The 19,303-nt window shown below is 30.4% G+C and overlaps 2 protein-coding genes and 1 pseudogene across 2 annotated transcripts; all 3 read left to right on the top strand.

The window, feature by feature from the left end:
* The first annotated feature begins 2,556 nt into the window (after positions 1–2,556).
* LOC113848215 lies at positions 2,557–4,122 on the top strand (annotated as a pseudogene).
* A 1,521-nt stretch (positions 4,123–5,643) lies between these two features.
* LOC113848412 lies at positions 5,644–9,525 on the top strand. The gene is made up of 5 exons (XM_027477901.1): positions 5,644–6,367; positions 7,855–7,907; positions 8,557–8,723; positions 8,811–8,962; positions 9,146–9,525. Exons 1-5 carry the CDS (start codon positions 5,644–5,646, stop codon positions 9,523–9,525), a joined length of 1,476 nt encoding a protein of 491 aa, XP_027333702.1.
* Positions 9,526–15,255: 5,730 nt separating this feature from the next.
* LOC113847158 (protein NDL2-like) lies at positions 15,256–18,279 on the top strand. The gene is made up of 11 exons (XM_027476068.1): positions 15,256–15,331; positions 15,801–15,900; positions 16,322–16,419; positions 16,561–16,649; positions 16,861–16,921; positions 16,999–17,085; positions 17,165–17,242; positions 17,324–17,380; positions 17,491–17,546; positions 17,793–17,928; positions 18,021–18,279. The coding sequence occupies exons 1-11, from the start codon at positions 15,266–15,268 to the stop codon at positions 18,240–18,242; spliced, it is 1,050 nt and encodes a 349-aa protein (XP_027331869.1). The 5' UTR covers positions 15,256–15,265; the 3' UTR covers positions 18,243–18,279.
* The last annotated feature ends 1,024 nt before the right edge of the window (positions 18,280–19,303 follow it).

The following is a 19,303-nucleotide window of genomic DNA, read 5'->3' as shown; positions in this document are numbered from 1 at the left end:
GTTATCATGACTCAAAGCTCACTTTTCCTTCGATGTGTTATCAATCCATTTCTGTATTTCTGGTGATTCAGTGCAAAATCTTCTCAACTTCTCTTCAAATACAAGCTTTGAAGGTATATATGCTGCAATGTACATAACTTGACAATTAAAATAAATATAAAGTAAGAGGAAGCCAAATATGAATTAAATCATATTACCTAATTTTGTCAGTTGTTTCTTCAAGTTAATGTTCTTGAATCTTTGATTGAAATTGCTGGCAATATGACAAATGCAATAAACATTATATGTATTGGGAGGTTGCCATCCAATATGTGGGTTTGAAACAACACTTTTGATGCTTTGATGCCTATAAGATATTAAACATATTCCTGTCTTTATTGTTACATGCACACGAATCATTACCAAAAACCATTCCCACGCTGACAGAGTCTCTCCTTCAACAATTGCAAACGCAAGTGGTAGGACACAATTATTTTCATCTTGTGTTGTTGCAATCAACAAGGTGTGATGATACTTACCATACAAAAATGTTCCATCTACTTGAACAATAGGTTTGCAAAAGTTGAATGCTTCCCGACATTGATGAAAACACCAAAATAATCGCTCAAATACTCTAAACCTATTATCCTCTTGATGCCTAACAACAAATGATTTCATTTCAATCTTATAAACAGACCTTGGAGCATGAAATTGCATGTACTCTAACCATCTTGGTAATGTAGCATATAATTTATCCCAATCACCAAATATTCTAACAATCGCCTTTTATTTCGCTTTCCATACTTTTTTGTATGAAATTTTATATCCAAATTGACTTGTCATCCTTTCTTGAATTAGACTTATAGGCAATGATGATTCAAGATTAACCATACCTACACAAAATACAACAAAAGAACTAAGTACGTTTATTGATAAAAGGCTTCACAAAAACAAATGTCATACAAAACTTACCAATTATATATGAACAAATCAAATATGAATCTAGTTTGGTATGATCTTGAGATATTGAAGGGTTAAGACATGTATGCTTAACCCCACACCTTGTTATTTTTCACTTTATTGAATTTTTTAGCAATGATGCTCTTATTCTCTATGGGCAACAATTGTTATGGTTTAAACACCTCACATGCAACTTTGTTGGTTTTGACTCAACAACAAAATAATTCTGATGTATCCTTATTGCATATTGTTTTAAGGCATTTTTCACTTCGTCTTTCAAGTCAAATAATAAACCCACACATAACGGATCACCAATAACCCATGAAATATCTTCATTAATTTCTTCTACTTCAATTTCTTGGTCTGGATGGTCCCAATTAATATAATTGTAGTGTGGACTTACATTACAAAAAGGTATTTCACCTACAACTAAATATTGAAATAAATTATTTATCATTAAAATAAATTAAATGACATAATCAATATACTCTGTAAATGTTACCTCCAACATTTTCTTGTTGTAAATTTAAGTTTGAATCAAAATCACCATCAACGTCTGTATCTGACGAGCTGTCTAACGAAATATGTCCTTCATCAATATCATCCTCATTATTGACTTCTTCATCTTCATCTTCATAGCTGTATAAATCTCCACATCCTTCAAAATACATACACTTATTCAATATGTGTTGTCACTAAAAATAAATTAAAATTAAGGAGAAACAATATAATTTATACCATCTGTAACATTTATATTCTCCATTTCCATGAGATTAGCCGGTGACATTGATAAGCTTAAGTTCAACATATTTGACCTAACTCTTAAACTCTCACCAAATGCAATATCCACATATAATTCAATAACAATTGTAATATTTTGTTGTTGATACGTACTAATCATACAATCAATATCTTCATCATCACATATATCCAATGCATTATATTGTTTAGCGCTTGAATCAACCATAAACCAAGAAATAATTATAGATATGACATGATTATTACTAAGATTCAATTTGTCATGAATCTTTTTCTTTAAATTCATAAAACTTATCCCTCTTTTTATCTTTATCATTTTTTTGTTACTTTCAAATGTCACACCTTTGTTACCAACAACAATTTTTCCATTCTAATATACAATAATAATAACCTTACTCATCCTGCATTTATAAAAAAAAAACATATCAATAAAAATTTACAATTATACTTATTTATATAAATAATAAAAATAAATTATTTTTAACACATATAAACATACAGTAGAAACTCTTTAAATTAATAATGTTAGGACCGAAATTTTTTTATTAATTTAAGAGTTATTAATTTATCGATAAATTAATAATTATTAATTTAAAGAGTTTTTAAGTAATTATACTGTACATACCAAACAAAAAGGCAAATTAATCTATGCCTCTTAGAATTACATTGCAGCGAACCTTGGGACTCAACGTACAGTAAATTAGTAACTACACTACATATGCATTGGAAATCAATAATGACTTTTGAAGTACAGTAAATGTAAACAAGACGAACAAATGTGTTCAATGTATTCTTAAGCAAGTTTGACATATATAAATTACATGAATGTGTTAGAGTATTCAAACCATATCTCACAAGATGGCTTCTCATCTAAAAGGTGTTGCAAAATTAACTATGTCAGATCAAATACGTAAGGAGTTGTGTGAGTATAAGAGAGATAATCCTGCAAGCACACAAAAAGACTTGCAGAGATGGCTTGAGGGAAAATTTCAGTTGAAAGTTAGTCAAGGAACAATATCAAACACACTTAAGCGGTCAGATGACTATCTTTCTGCTAAAATAGAAAAGAGAAGAGCAGAGATCAAAAGACACAAACCAGCAAAATATCCTGACATGGAGAAGGTTGTTTATGAGTGGTTTCTCCAGAATCAAGAACGTGTGAATATCACAGGAGAATTAATTTTGCAGAAGGCAAGAGATACAATGAAACTCGTGTACCCTCATGATGATTCAGATTTTAACTTCTCTATAGGATGGCTTGGGAAATTCAAGCACCGACATGGCATAAAGTCATTTCGTCGTTTTGGTGAGAGTGAGTTTGTTAATATACAAGACATGGAACAGAAATTGGTATCGATTCGGGAGAAAATTGATCAGTTCCCTATGAAAGATGTTTTCAATATGGATGAAACTGGGTTGTTTTATAGGCTACAAGCTGATCATTCACTGGCAACAAAACAACTTGAAGGAAGAAAATAAGATAAAGAAAGACTGACTGTAGTTATTTGTTGCAATGAAGATGGCTCTGAAAAAATCCCTCTATGAATTATTGGGAAATATGCAAAGTCTCATTGCTTCAAGAATGTCAACATGAATAGCTTGAATTATCAGTATCGAGCTAACAAAAAAGCATGGATGACTAGTGTGCTTTTTGATGAATATGTCCGTTCATTTGACCAAATGATGCATGGTAGAAGAGTTCTACTTGTGGTGGATAATTGTCCAGCACATCCAAGAAATATTGAAGGGCTAAGAAACGTTGAGTTGTTCTTCTTGCCACCCAACATGACATCAAAGATTCAACCTTGCAATGCTGGGATAATAAGAGCTTTCAAGATGCATTACCGTAGAAGGTTTTACCGAAAAATATTGTAAGGTTATGAGGTGGGACAATATGATCCAGGGAAGATAAATGTCCTTGATGCTATCAATTTGGCAATCCCAGCTTGAACGATAGATGTTCGAAAAGAAACAATAGCGAATTGCTTCCGACACTGTAAAATTCGTTCAGATAGTGACGTTGCAAGAAATTTGGATGAATCCACTTTTGATGAAGAAACTCAAGACCTCGAAACTATGATCAATCAATGTGGCTATCATAATAAGATGGATATCGACAATCTAATGAACTACCCAGGTGAAAATGAAGCATGTTCGGAGGTTAAGAGTTTAGAAGATATTGTGGGTACTATCATTGAGAACAATGCAGAAGATGACGACGAAGATGATACAGTATTTTTGGAGCTTGTTACGCGAAAGGAAGCACTTATGGCGTCGAACACTCTTCACAACTTTATGATACAATACAAAAATACAACACCTGAGCTATTGGATGCAATAAGAAAAGTTAGAGATGAACTCCAAATAGACTTGAACTTTAAAGGAAAATAGACAACTATTGAATCATATTTCAATAGAGTGTAATATATTTTTTTTCAGTTTCTATGAATTTATGATTTTCTTGGGACCGAAAATTATAAAAGGATTTCTTGAAAAATTATTATCTTATTATTTTATTGAGTTTTTCAATTTTTTATATTGGCCCAAGTCGGGACCGGATAAATTTATTATTTTAGAGAGTTTATTAATTTATCGAGTATTAATTTAAAGAGTTTCTACTGTATATACTTTTTCAATTTGTATATAAAATTATAAAAAATACTCTCTAAAACTATTGAAAATCAATTATTTTAATGTATAACATCGTTGACATTTATTAATGCACTCCTTAGAATTATGAAAAAAAATAGTTCCTAAAATTACTAATGTGAAGAGTGTCAACACGTGCCCATGTTATAAAATAACACAATTTTATGTCAAACTGTGATAAATTCAAAGTTTCTTTATAAGTTTTGACTCAAAAACATTCGGAGTGTCCGTTGCTGAGTTTGTATGTAACTTTTATTTATTTATTTATTTTACTAATTTCAATGACTATAATTTTATAATTTCAAAAATTAATTGATAAATATTTATAAGTTTTGAGAAGCAAAAATAATTATTTTATGACAATTTTAACAACTAAAATTTATTTTTTATATTTTTAAAGACTAAAATATTAATTTATAATAATTATAAATAATTTTTTATATTTAACAAATAAATGGATAATATATATATGTATATTATTCATTTAATTATCATCATAATCATTAAATACATTTTCGAACTAGTTACTCAAAATCGTAAGGGTTATACTAAAAAACTTGACAGAGGTGGTGCTATTTCCGAACTCTCTATTCTTCTTTCAGGTTTATGATTGGTTTGGTTTAGAAGGAGCATTGGTAGAAACTTTAAGTTAATTTACATATTTCCCTTGGAGACATGTTATATCTTAATTAGATTAAAAATTTAATTCAACATTGTAAAATAGTTAATTTACATTATGTGGATAAAAAAAATTAATTTTTATGCTAATTTTTTAACTAATTAAATTCATTAAATGCTAAAAAAATTATCATCTATTAAAATTTCCCTTTACTAGGTTACCCTCTTCTTAGAAAAAAAAAATATATGAAAATTTGTATTTCTGGATTTGTTTTAATAGGCCTGTACATCTCAGCTTTTCAAATTTCAAAAACTTTCATTAATTCTTAATCGTAAAAAGTTACTTTTTACTTTATGATTTACTATATTTAAAAAAAAATAAAAGTAAATATCATTTTACAAATTTAGAAGCTAAACAAAAAAAATTTAAAATTCAAAGATTAAAATATAAACGCATATAATTTGATGACTAATTGAAGGGGAGTTTTTGGTCATTATAGATACAAAATAAACATATATTTATCGAAGAAGATAAAACAAAAAATTGTAATTCAAAAAAGTCGCCCGTTACCAAAGTGCATATTCCCTCGCGTTTTCTCTGCTGCATTAACAAAACCTAGGGTTCCTCTTTCCCTGTCTCAATTCAAATTCCAATTCTCAATTCCATTGATTCTCAAAATGAACCTCAAAAACGATGTTCTCCCATACCAACCAATGCTCAAAGAATCAATCAACCGTTTCTTCGCCGAATACCGAAGAGGTGTCACCGACTTCGCCGATTTCTCCTCAATCTTCTCCCGAATGCTCCACACAACTCCAAACCCTCCCATCCAAATCCTATGGTTCTACGCTGCTCTTGATTTTCACACTTCGCGTTTCCGACAACCTTCGAGAACAATTTCCGCCGTTAAGGATCTCTTCCGCGTACTCGTTTCCTGTTCTGCTACCTGCGGGTCTATGACTAGAATCGCTGCACTTGCACCCTTGCTCTTCGAGTTGTGCCGGTTAATGCTTCGCGAGAGAGAGTTGAAGAGCGAGGTGGAGAGTTTAGTAGAAGCTGTTGTTGGTTATATAAGCATTTTGTGTGGTAATAAGGAGGTTTATGATGATGACGTGGCGGTTTTGGAGGGTGATTTTGTGGATTTGATAACGGTTTGGATGGTTGATGATTGTGATGGGGATTGTGTTAAGGGGTTTTTCCCCTTTGTGAGTGATCGGTTTCGGAAGGGGATTGAGATGGGTTGTGAGGTAGGGTTTTTAGCTGGTGTTGTTATGTGTGAAGCTTTTTTGTTGAAAATGTGTTTGGGGTTTGAGGCGGGGATTAGCAAGGTGGAGATGGAGGAGAAGTTGCTTGCTTCAGCGGTTCAGACCATAACTGGGTTTCGGAGTTTTCACTTTTTGGGTAAGACCTTGTTTTCTCAAATTAACATTTCTTTATTTTCGAGTGTGAAACAGGGTCGTCTTAGTAGTTGAATTTGAAGGCTTGAAGTTTGGTTATAAAAATAAGGATTACATAATCGATTTGCTGTAATTTTATGGATTGTTTGTGGAGGGGGAGGGGAAGGGGGGCAACATTTTTTTAACGAATGTATTTTAATTTTATAAAATTTTAAAATTAAATATATAAAATGATAGATTATTGTAAATATAATGTATTAATAATTTATTATCATAAATATTATATATTTCTATTAATTTAAAAATGATAATTTTATCCTTCCCTCTAAAAGCCCTCTCAAACAACCTCTTAAGAAAGAAATGGTTATTTTAAAGTTTTAGGAATTAGATTGACAGGTACTTGTAATTTTTTTAGATTAATTTAATGTATTTATTTTTTAGCTGGAGTTTGAGTTAGACTATTTGAGGAAATTAACATTTAAGATGTCCTGTTATATGTTTTCAATAGTTTGAAGCAGTGTCTTGTAACAATTGTTGAGAATTCAAGAATGGAAAGTGTTGAATGAAAACAAAGATTTTGAAATTTTTGTTTGAATTTTATATCTTTTATTAAATATGCTTTAAGCTTTTTATTATCTGATTTTCTGAAGGAATTTTTTGTGGCATTGCTTATGACTTTTTACAATGAAGATAGTGTGTGTTTTGGCTGTTGTGCATCTCGACACTTGATCAGTTTTATGTATGAAACGTGAAGTATTTATTATTGGACAAATTACTTGCACTCTGAGTCAAAGAAATTACACCTAATACCTCATTCCTTTCTGGTATTACATGGACATTCGTCAATAGTCAATTCATATAGCAACACATGCAATTGGGGGTAGTTTGGATTAACGGAAAGGATACAAAGTGTTAGTGCTATGTTATCATATAAATTAAGGAAGGTTTGTGTAGGGTGTATGGGAGAGATAACAAGTGTGATTTTGCTAAATCTTAGGTGTCATGAGTTTAGCATGCCCTTGATTATATTTTAGACTATATAGACATTTAATATTTTTGTATAAGAAATGGGAAGTATTCAATATAAAATCTTAATGTTTTTGAAACTGTGCTTTTACGGTATTAGTTAGCATTCCCTTTTTTTGAAATATTTAAAGTTTTGTTTCATACTCTAGAGTTTACTTGTTGGTTCTTCAGCATTTTAAGAAGATGGATCTTGATGGAATGAAGTTTTGTTTGTTTTTTTTATGTTCCCATTCTAATATGAGGGTCGGTTTTGATGTTGTTTGAACAGTTCATTCAGAGTTGTCTCATGTAACCAAACTAATCAGATGACTAGATATCGGTGCTTGTTAATTTCCTTAGTTCGATCCCTCTTTTACCCTTTATTTATTTCTCAGCTTGACATTGGTCAAATCGTTGTGCTTTCTTGGGTGACCTCGTTACAGTTTTCATGTTTGCACTTCCTGATTGCTGATTGGTGCATGTCAGATACCCTTTTCAGGATGATGTTGGAGCCAGTTTTACCAGTGATCTCTCTACTGGTCAGTATCATGTCTTCTTTGCTCTAGTTTTCCTCAATCATATTTTGGAGTTAAGGTCTTTTAGGCAAAGCACCTTTTTCTCCAGAAAATTATGTCTTCGTAGCCCGCATGGCTTATGTTTAATAGAGGCCAGTCATGTCTTGATGACACTTCCATCTAATAGAGGATAATCAGGTTAGCATGCAATTAGATCCAAAGGGTACTTTTATTGGTGTGCAAAACATATTTTTCCAGGCTCAAATTTTATTCTTTATATGGTAATTTGCGTAAGACCAGGAATTTAGGTATTAATAATTGTTGGAAAATTATGATTTAGATTTTGGCATTTAAAAACTTATTTTTATTAACCTTTTCAGTAAAATGATTTATTTAACCAATTATTCATGATTCATGAATGGTTACTTAGTTGTGATTTTCAGTTTAATTGTCTTTGAAAAGGGTTACTGCTTGATTAGCTACATTTGTTATTCATTGCCATAATATCTTCACGGACATTGAATTCAATACTGGGCAACCTTCATCTGTTGGTAATTTCAGCACTTAGTTCTATGGAATGACTTATTCTCTTTCCCTTCAACAAGTAGTGTATGATGTATTGTTTCCAATTTTTACTGTTACATACAACAACTGACTTCTTTTTTTGCTATAGGGTTCTGAAAATGAAGTTCTTTTAAAAGACGCCCTGTACAATTCTGTGATGACAATGGAGTATTCATTCATTAATCCTCAAGCAGGATTTTCTCTACATGCCGACATCTTGAAAGATTTTGCTATTACTTGGCTGTTTGTTGCTGAGTTAGCTGTACAGTCCGCAAGGTATAGAAAATACTATTGTAGCTGTGACGGATGAAGGGTTTTCTCGAATGTTTCAGCTGACAAGTCTCAAAATCTGGTTGGTCGCAGGGAAAAAGGTGATCAGGGGAAAACTATGTCTTATGTAAATGCCTTCTGCAGATCCTGTATGCCAATTCAATTGATCAACTGGGTTACTAGTCAAAGATTCGATGGTAGAAAGATCAGCAGACCAAATGTTTCCACTCCCATAGCTCTTATAAGTGAGTTCCTCCAATTATTCTCTTGCAAGTTTGTTAGTTTTTCACTTCTTTCTTGGTCATCGGTGATTGATCTGATTGTTGTTAACTGAAACAAGCTACCCATTTTATGTATCCTCTTTTGTTTACGAGATGTTTCTTTTTCTGTTTCTTCGTGCATATAATAGTTAGTGATTTCATATTCAGAGTGGCTTCTAGTTGTTGAGGAGCAAGGATTGGCAGTGTTTGGGGATGAAACTGCCAAGCATCATACAAAAGATAACTTTTTCACTTCAAGAACCGAGTGCTTACTTCCAGTGATCAAACATTTCTTTAACAAGCTGGACAAGAATCTCTTTTTGAATTCTATACATGAGCGTGAAGCTGTGGCAGATAAACTTGATGGTGACATAGAGATGCTTGATAATGTGGACACCACAAGTTTCACTGCTGATGATGATGCTCATGGGTCAAGAAAGCGCAAAGAAGGGATTGAGGATGATAATAAAACACAGATAAAGTTTATGAGATGTCAATTTCATGAGAATTCGGTCAGAGAAAACTCAATTATATTCAGGCAACAATGATGCTTTGGATGATGGGAGCTCGGTGCATTGGTGGATATATTTTGGTTTCACTAAGCTTCGAATGTAATGGAGCACAAGCAATACATGTTGTAGGCGAAACTGTATAAGGACGTTGGGCTAATAATTTTTTATGAAGATCCATATTTGTTACTTTTGGTGGTAGAAATTTGGAAACACTAGGCCCAATGTCTTTTTGGCATACAGACCTTAGGTCAAAAGTATATTTTTGAAAATTCGTTCAACCTGGGTTTTCAATTTCATTTTAGTTCATTTGACAAATAAAAAGAAAGAAGAAGAAAAACTCATTTTAGTTGGAATATCTAATTAAATAGTTTTAAGTCTGGCTACATCTAATTTCAAATATTTACTATTTTAATTTTTTTATGAATTAGTATCTTTTAATCTTATTCTTGTAAATTCTAATACAAAATTTTGAATATTTCTTTAATATACTTCCTTCACTTTTTTTTATTTGATTCTTTCAATTAAATCATAGGGTTAAGAAAAGTTAAAAGTATATACTGTATTATTATTTTAAAAATTTAATCATAACATTTTAAGTTTATCTTTAGTTGAAGTTAAGTTTTATTGTTATATTAATTGTTAATAAGTTAGAAAAGTTTAATAATAAGGGAAAAATATGTTAATAAATAACATACGCACTTATAAATTTGTGAAGGGTTTTATATTATAGACTACCAAGATTTTTGAAAAGATTATTTTGAAAAAGATTGGAGAGTGTAATATTTATATGTTCAATGAGTAATATTTGAATTTTATTTATGTTAATAATACTTGTATAAGATGCACAAAGACTTTAAAATTTTATACAAGATAATAAGATGAAGTGAAATTTTCTACATGAACTTGAACCATCATTGGAGAGTTTTCTTAGAAATTCTTTTAAACGAAAGATCACGTTTATATTTTCACATTTTTTTTCTCTCCACATCTTTATCCTTTAAGGTATATGAAAGATCATTTATCATCTCTAGACTCATGTGTGTGTGTGATGCTTTTACAACTTGTAGTCATCAAAATAGTAAGTTTAGTGCGCTTTTGGTTTGCCTCAACGGTTTGTTTGGGTGATGATATAAAATAGAGAGGAAATAAATAAAAGGGAAAGAAATAGGAGAAGAAAAAATAAAACTAAAAAAACGTTATTTGAATTAATAAAAATAAGAGTGAACGAAGTGAAAAAATTCCTTTCACCTATTTGGATAGATAAAAGAGTAAATAAATAAATTGTATAAAAAATGTTTTTATAATAATAACAGTTAAGTTATTTTAATAAAAAATTAAACTTTTAATATAATATTTTTATTTAATACTTTTTATATTATTTTTTAAAATTATGTAACAATAACAAAAACAACAATAACACCTGCAGTGTGACATACTAAACTCAAAATCGCGACACAAGTGGGGAGAGTTTTAGTATGAACTCCACTGCAGTGATTAATTTATTTACTTTTTCACCAAAGGACAAAATCAGCAAACAATTAAAAATCTAACAATATTCTTTCTTCAAATCATGACACCCAATTTCTTTTCTTTCTTTGCAACTTGAGCTCATCCAAACAGTGTATAAGGGCTATAAATACTTGCACTTTCTTCCAAGATCTCATTAGGTCCTGGCTTACGAATATTCAATGATCTAAGGAGCTCACCAAGCTTAGGTTTGTTAAAATACGACCATTACTTCTTGTATTGTCTTTTTCTTCTGTCTTCATTGCATGGTTACACCCCCGAAGAACTTTTTGACATCAAGGCAAAATTTTTCATAGCCTTTTAAGTGTTGAGATGGTTAAAAAATGATTATGACAATTATCTTGTTTACAGATTATTAGTTGTTTGATTAGATGTTCGAGTTCAACACTTGAATGTTTTTACAATAATTTTGGTTAAAAGTTTTGTTAAAAAAATCACAAGTTATCTCTATTAGATGATCCTATAACAATAAATTGTGGCATTTGGGAAAAATAAGATCACATAAGGAATTCATACGAGTTGACCCTAAATCACATGGCCTACGCTGTATGCAACGAAGAATTTTTCATTTTATCAAGTATTGTTTACAAAAAATTCTCACCTCACAACAAATATTCTTTTTAGAATTCTTTCACACTTTTGTATAAGTCTCTTTAAATTCTTAACACTATGGTTATAAAGTACTGTCATAAATACACATAGTGAGAATTTTCAATGATTTTACACTTAATCCCATCAACAACATTGTTTTCTATTTACAGACTTGATTTTATGAGACACATCTTCAATAATATTAGAGACTCTAACCTTAATCTAGTGGACTTTTTGTCCATAAAACTTTTGATTTATGGAGCTTTTTGGCCCTAGTTCATATGGGTTAGAACTAGGGCCAAATCAATTAGATTTTTTGACAACTCTAGTTTAATGAGTTAAAGCTGGACTAATTGAACTTTTTGACAACTCTAGTTAAAATATGTAAAATGAATATTAAGGGTTAATTAAATGTGGATAGTCACTTAAACTATCTATATACGTAAAAAGTTATTTGCACTTCTTGAATTAATACACATTTCACTTAATTTTAAAATTATAAATCGTGTTTTTAGTTCTTGAAATTTTTTTTTTTTTATTAATTCTTAATTTAACATTTATTTTAGTTTTCTTGAGTGGACAGACAACATAACATGTGAAAGTTCTTCATGCCACTCTTTTTTTTTCCTATGACATGTTGGAGATATCTTCTTTTCAAAATGCTGACTTGTGCTTAATGTACTAAGAATCTTTTCTAAGAAGCATTGCTTGGTTGGTGGTTAGACACGTTATTATATCTTGTAGAGACATTGCATTCATCAGACATCTATCACATGCTTCTCAAACAAATGCTTCAACATATCAATCGTGTTAGTTATATTCATGAAGTTATATCACTTGTCTAACTGAGTAGCATTTAATTCTTATACACTTGATGTACTCTAATTTAGTACTCTCTTTTTTCTCACCACTGTGATTTCTATCAGTATCCATGATAGAGGCCCTCCATGAACATTTCTTTTTTCTTAGAACACGTTAGTGTCTATAGGACCATTTTGATGAGGATACACAAATACTTTAATGTTACACTTTAGTTTGTAACTAAATTTTGTTAAAAAGTTAATGAAATACAATAACGAGTTAAAAGTTTTATAGTAGTTATAAATTAAAATTATGTTTGATCGATAAGTAAACAATAAAAGAAAATATGCATTATTATTATTTTTCATATATTTTTATAAAAGAAAGATTTAGTATAAAAATAAATAACATTTATTTTTATAAATTAAAAGTAACTTATTACTTCAAATTTTAGAGAAATTAAATGAGACAACTTCCAAAAATTAATAAAACATAAATTATTTTTAATTTATAAGAGAAGTTTTATTTATTTTTATGCTAATTTTTTATAAGCATTTCTTTAGACGTTTTACCTAAATTGGGTCGAAATTTAAAACCAAAAATTTCAATAAAATTTCAAAAAACATATTAAAACATAAAAAATTTAAATTATAAAATAAGAATAATTAATTTAAAAATTTGAATTTCGAAAAAAGACTTTAGAATAATGAATATCGCTTTTAATATATTATTTTAAAAAGAAAAAATAAATTTTAATGCAACAAGAAAGACTTCAAATAAGTTAATTTAAAACTACAAATAGTATAAATTTGCGAATAAATTTAATGTTATATGTTATAATAGAAAGTAATTACTAATTCTAGAGTTTTTTAAAATCCAAAAAAGTATTAAATTTTTATACAGTGGCGTGTTTTGAAGAGAGAGATAGTATGATAAGGAATAATCTTAAGTTTAAAAATTACAGTCAGATCATTTGATGTTATCTTCCTCATTGAGTATTCTTATTTTCGTTCATTGCATGCATATTTTGTTATTTTCTATGAAAGCATTTGCATCATGGTTTTATCGTGGTTGTTTAACAAAGTGTTTGCAGCTAAACGACGTAAATAATCACTGCATTATTCAGAGAATTTCAATTTATTTGATCAAGATGTACTAATTAAACACGAAACATTTGAGAAATTATTACGTTTTAGTTAAGATGTACTCCTACGTACAAAGACTGGTAAACAAAAGAAAACAAAGTTAATTTCCCATATCACAACGTATTACAAAATTGCTTCCTCTGGCGTGCAAAATTGTCTGTCTTGAAAGCTGAAAGACCAAAAAACAACAATAACAAAATTTTAAATACACACTTTAAAAAAATTTAATTTATATAATAAATATTTGATTTTGAATACTAATAAAGTAGTCATGTACCCTTTTTGAAAAGCAGTGGCTGATTTAAATCGTTTTGTTTTATATTGCATGAATACTGAATTATTGTTTAGCTGATACGTAAAATGGCAAAGCAATTGTAGGGGACAGAGGAAGCCAATTTCTAAAATGAAAGTGATATTTTGTGCAATGCATAACGTTGTGGAGCCCATCTTTGTTTATAAAACCAAACACGTCTCAAAAGCATTGCATTGCATGTCTATTGAGAGCTGACTCTGCATCTTTCATTTATTGTAATGTATAAAACCCATGTGAATCATCTTTACAATTCCAAAAATGAACAAAACCGATTCAGTAAATTTGGCCACAACACAGTGACGATTTCATGCCGTCATTTGTTTTAAGGTAGCTACGATGCTAAACTTGAGTGTATTAATTATTTTTTCTAAATTATATTAAGATATTAAAAAATATTTATATTATTTTTAAATATATTATTAATTTTATCACTAAAATAAATCGTTATAATTGTTTTAAATTTAAAAGTGTATTGAATATTATTTCTAAATTATATTAAAATATTAAATGATATTTATATTATTTCTAAATACATTATTAATCCTATCACTGAAATCAACCATTATAATTATTTGACGTGTATAAAAACATAAAATATTTTTATTTTATTTTTTAAGCACCAGTAAAATTTATCTATTTCAGATATTACAAGAATCAGAAAATTAAGACCAATAATAACTTTGGGAACGCTGTGATTTTAAAAGACAATAACTTTTTAATGTGTGCTTTAATACTGCGACAATTAAATATTTTCATTTACATCGACGATCTTGCAAATGATTGCTAATATTTTAAGTGTTAAATATCATTTAATATATTTTTTATATCAAATTTTAATATGTTTAATGCATATATATTGAACTTGAATATATTTTTTGAGACAGTTGTAATCTTTCAATTTAGTTTTGTTTTTAAATATCACGCATTTCCTTTCTATTTTTATTTAAAATTTAATATTTTCAATTAATGGTGTTTTTATGTAATTATAAATTAATATTCTTAAATATTACCTGAATTAGTTTTGCAAACTTCTTTTATAATTTTATTATTGAATTATTCTACTCTTTATTACTGACATGACTTTTTTGCATTTAATATTTTTAAAGTTTATTCGTAATAAATAATTTAAAATTTCTATTATGAATTATTTTATTTTATTTTTTAAATTAAATTTTATAAGAAAGAGAAAGAAAAGCAAAAAATAAAAAAATAAAAAAATTGTCGAGAGTCATAGGTTCCAACTGTTGATGCGGACCGCTCGTGATGCCCTCAACAAGTGCCACGCCGCTGGAATCGTCGGTGACTCGTTTTGACTCGCTCGAGTTCATTCATTTCCACTCACTCACTCACTCACTCCCATTACAATATAAACTTCAACTCTCATTCCCATTCCCATTCCATGGCCGATTCAACTTCAAGCGATTCTCTCTCTTTCGACATCGATTCCTTCTCTCCTTCTCCAAAGGTATTTTTCTATTCTCATTTTAATCCATTGAAACGCCATTTTCCATGTCGTTTTGCTTCTCATATCTCTCACAATTACTTCAATTATTCTAGGTACTTCACTCTTCGATATTAATATTTAGTTCATTAGAGTTTCTAAATGCTTTAACATTTGTGTTGTTTCAAGAAACGTGATTTTGTTTTTAGTCTTTTCTGTATTACTTTTAAAAGCTGCTATGAATTGCTTCTTTGCATGTGACTTTCGTTTCGTTTTTGGTTCACATGCTAAATGCTCTCACATCATTAACAGTTCTTAACGTCTTGAAAATGAAAAGAGAGCATTATAGAAACATAAAGGTATTATAAAATTTCATTTTATTGTATACAAAATATAAGGCAATGGTATAGCATGATCATGAGCAATTTGTTGTGTGCTATGGTTTACTTCACACGCCCTTACTGATTAATATGATACTGATATGTTTGTGCAGGAGCATATAATCAGAACACGTTATGGTTCTGTATCCGTTGCTGTATATGGAGACCAGGATAAGCCAGCTCTTATCACTTATCCTGATTTGGCTCTAAATTGTAAGTTAAATGGAAATTAGGATTTCTTTTTTATGATATTTGCCTAATTTTTTTCTTTATTCTTTTTCACCAGAGCATTTCGTTTTGTTTATCATAAAATTACGGCTTTTATAGATTTATTTTATTCATTCCCAGTATATTTAAGTAGATTCGATTTAACTAGGGTTTTGAAAATGTTAAATGCTTGCTCTTTTTCCCCCTAAAAAAAATGGTTTAGTTTCTCATGAAGGTATTTTTGTATTTACTGAGAAGTTAAGGTTTTCTCCTAAAAGGTTTTAGGCAGAGAAAAATCAAATTTAAAATGGTCTTTTGTGACTTTTACCAAACATTGATTTCTCTCTTCAACATTTTTTCTTCCTTTTGTTGATGCTTGATGCACTGACATTCTAACTATTTGTTTTCATGCACGTGGTTTCATCAGATGTCTCCTGCTTTCAGGGGTTATTGTTTTGTCCTGAGGCATATTACCTTCTGCTCCACAATTTCTGCGTTTATCATATTAGTCCGCCTGGGCATGAGGTCTGTAGCTTTGTATCTTGAAGCTTTTCTATAGTGTTGCTTGTTTCCTATCTCCTTACTGTTATAAAGTTCTACATTGTTGAATGTTTATAATTTACCTGGTTCCTTATCATCTTGTGCTTTCTTCAAGAGTTATTGCAGTTGGGAGCTGCTGCAATTGATTCAGATTACCCAATTCTTTCTGCAGATGACTTGGCTGATCAAATAGCCGAGGTTCTCAACTTTTTTGGGTAAGTGTGTTGTAGCTTAATCAGCAGTCGCTTTCCATTTAGTGACATGAGGAAAATTGCTCTAGAGCAATTTCTATTTGTCTTTTAATATCACCTGTTTTGTTTTTAATATCCAATGTTGAATCCAAGTTCCTCCTAGAATGGACAGATTGGAAGTGATGGATGCCGACTCTTGAAACTGATTGATCCTTTACTTGTTCTTGTTTTGCAGTCTTGGTGCTGTAATGTGTATGGGTGTAACAGCTGGGGCTTACATTCTTACCTTATTTGCTGTAAGTTCTCGTGTGTGTCTTCGCCCTTCTTAAATGGCTTTAGGATACTTACAGGTCTTTTTTACACTTCACAACAGATGAAGTATAGACAACGAGTTCTTGGTTTGATACTTGTTTCTCCTCTATGTAAAGAACCATCTTGGACTGAATGGTTGTACAGCAAGGTTCTTTTCCTATGCCTAAACAATCGTGTTTTGTAATAATATATCTCACTCTTTTCTGAAGATTTTGTATTAATTGCAGGTCATCTCAAATTTATTATACTTTTACGGCATGTGTGGGATGGTAAAGGAAATTTTGTTGAAGCGATACTTTAGCAAGGTATATTTATGCTTCCAAAAGATTCCTTGTTTTACTTCCAGTTTGTTAGGCTGAACTATTGGAGTTTATTTGTGGTGATAGGAAATTCGAGGTGGTACTCAATTAATGGAGTCAGATATAGTTAAAGCATGCCGAAGGGTTAGTCAATATATTTTTTGGTTTTCATGTAGGGACTTGATCATAAATGGTAGCTGGTTGTTTGAAGCTGAAAGCTACTTGCTGAGTCTGTTTTAATATTTTTCTGACAGTCATTGGATGAGAGGCAGAGTTTGAACGTGTGGCGGTTCCTTGAAGCTATTAATGGGTATGATTACACTTCCAAACTAGAGATTTTCGTCTTTCATTTTGAGGGCAGGGGGTTGTAGAAATGGTGATTTCTCCGCAAGATATTAATTATTCCTCAGGTTGCAACATCTGTCAGGAAGTGGTTATTTACAATTGCACTCGTGACTCGTGGCTGATGATTTATCTGTTTCAATGCACAACTGTGCTTGCTGCTTAAGGATAGATATATTTTATTTTCATTTAACTTTGTATTGGCATCTAGCAGGAGACCTGACATAAGTGAAGGATTGAGAAAATTACATTGCCGTTCACTAATTTTTGTCGGGGATATGTCTCCATTTCATTCGGAGGCTCTGCATATGACTTCAAAATTAGACAGGCGTTTAAGTGCCTTAGTTGAGGTGCGTAAAATTGTTCAACTCCCTATTAATTTGTGGTAAGATTGTGTAATATTGAGATAAACTTAGATTTAATAGCTGTTGTGGAACTGCAGGTACAAGCATGTGGTTCAATGGTGACAGAGGAGCAGCCTCATGCGATGTTAATACCAATCGAGTACTTTCTTATGGGATATGGCTTGTATAGGCCATCCAAGCCGAGTGTCAGCCCAAGAAGCCCCTTGAGTCCATCATGCATTTCTCCCGAGCTTTATTCACCAGAGAGTATGGGTTTGAAATTGAAACCAATAAAGACACGGATTTCTTTGGAAATCTAGAATTGGATGAATAAAGGTTGGCAAATTGCTGACCCTTCTGATCAGTCTCTTCATGGAAGAACGAGTTCTCATGATTGTATGGTTGGTCAGCAATGTGATGAATGAGGGGATGCCTGATCACTGTAGATAGGGAGATAAGAAAATAAGAAATCAACAAAGAAAAAGTAAAGGGAAAAGGATTAAGTTGAAATCAACATATAGTCATTCTTTCATTTGTGATCATAGATTTAATCAATCAGAAGCCTGAATAGTTGTAAGCCTTCGGGATTGTTGTTTTTGTATTAGGGAAGAAAAATAATGGAAGTTCTGGTTACAATCGTAAAACAAAACTGTGCACCCCTGTTTGGAAGAATTTTCGCGTTGTCGGCATATTTTTCACTCTTAATAAAATATAGGGATATTGTTGGAATTTAATTGGTTGTGTTTGCTTGGCAGTTCAATTGCTTGTTTGTTTATGGAGAAAGGAAAAAGAGAAGATTGTGAAAGTTCCTAGGCAAAAGTTTAATCAGAAGCTGTTAGCTGATGGAAGATGATTATATCATATTGTTTTTTACACTATTTGTTTTACAGTCAGATAATTAGCGGAAGATATACAACTGCATGTATAGTTTTAATTTTGCGCCGCGTAAATTTTAAGAAACGACAAAAAATTAAGAAAATGTGCTCCCTTAAGTGAATTTGAAATCTACTTAAATATATATTTTTTTTAAGTCACTCACCTTCTAAGCTTGGAATGGGTGTGGGGTAAGGGACTGGAAGAGGGAGAGTTGAAAGAGAACATTGAGTGTGAGTTAAAATAGATGGTTGATTGTTGTGTGTTATATATTATTGATAATGTTTATAAGTTGATTGGTTATTATTTATTTGTTTTGTATGATTGACAATGCTTAAAAGTTGAGGTATAGAAAGTAGGATATTTTTAATAAGTATTTTTAATTCAATAAAATTTTAAAGTTAACAAATAAAATTTTCAATTAACATACATTTAATATAATTTTTTACTTCCATAAATATTATATATATATATATTTTTTAATTTTTAAAAATATTTTCCATTCTTT

The sequence above is a fragment of the Abrus precatorius genome, unplaced genomic scaffold (assembly GCF_003935025.1).
Source record: "Abrus precatorius isolate BTA unplaced genomic scaffold, Abrus_2018 Scaffold8, whole genome shotgun sequence".
NCBI lineage: Eukaryota > Viridiplantae > Streptophyta > Magnoliopsida > Fabales > Fabaceae > Abrus > Abrus precatorius.
Note: the sequence above shows the minus strand (reverse complement) of the source record. Positions and strands in the feature narration are given on the sequence as shown.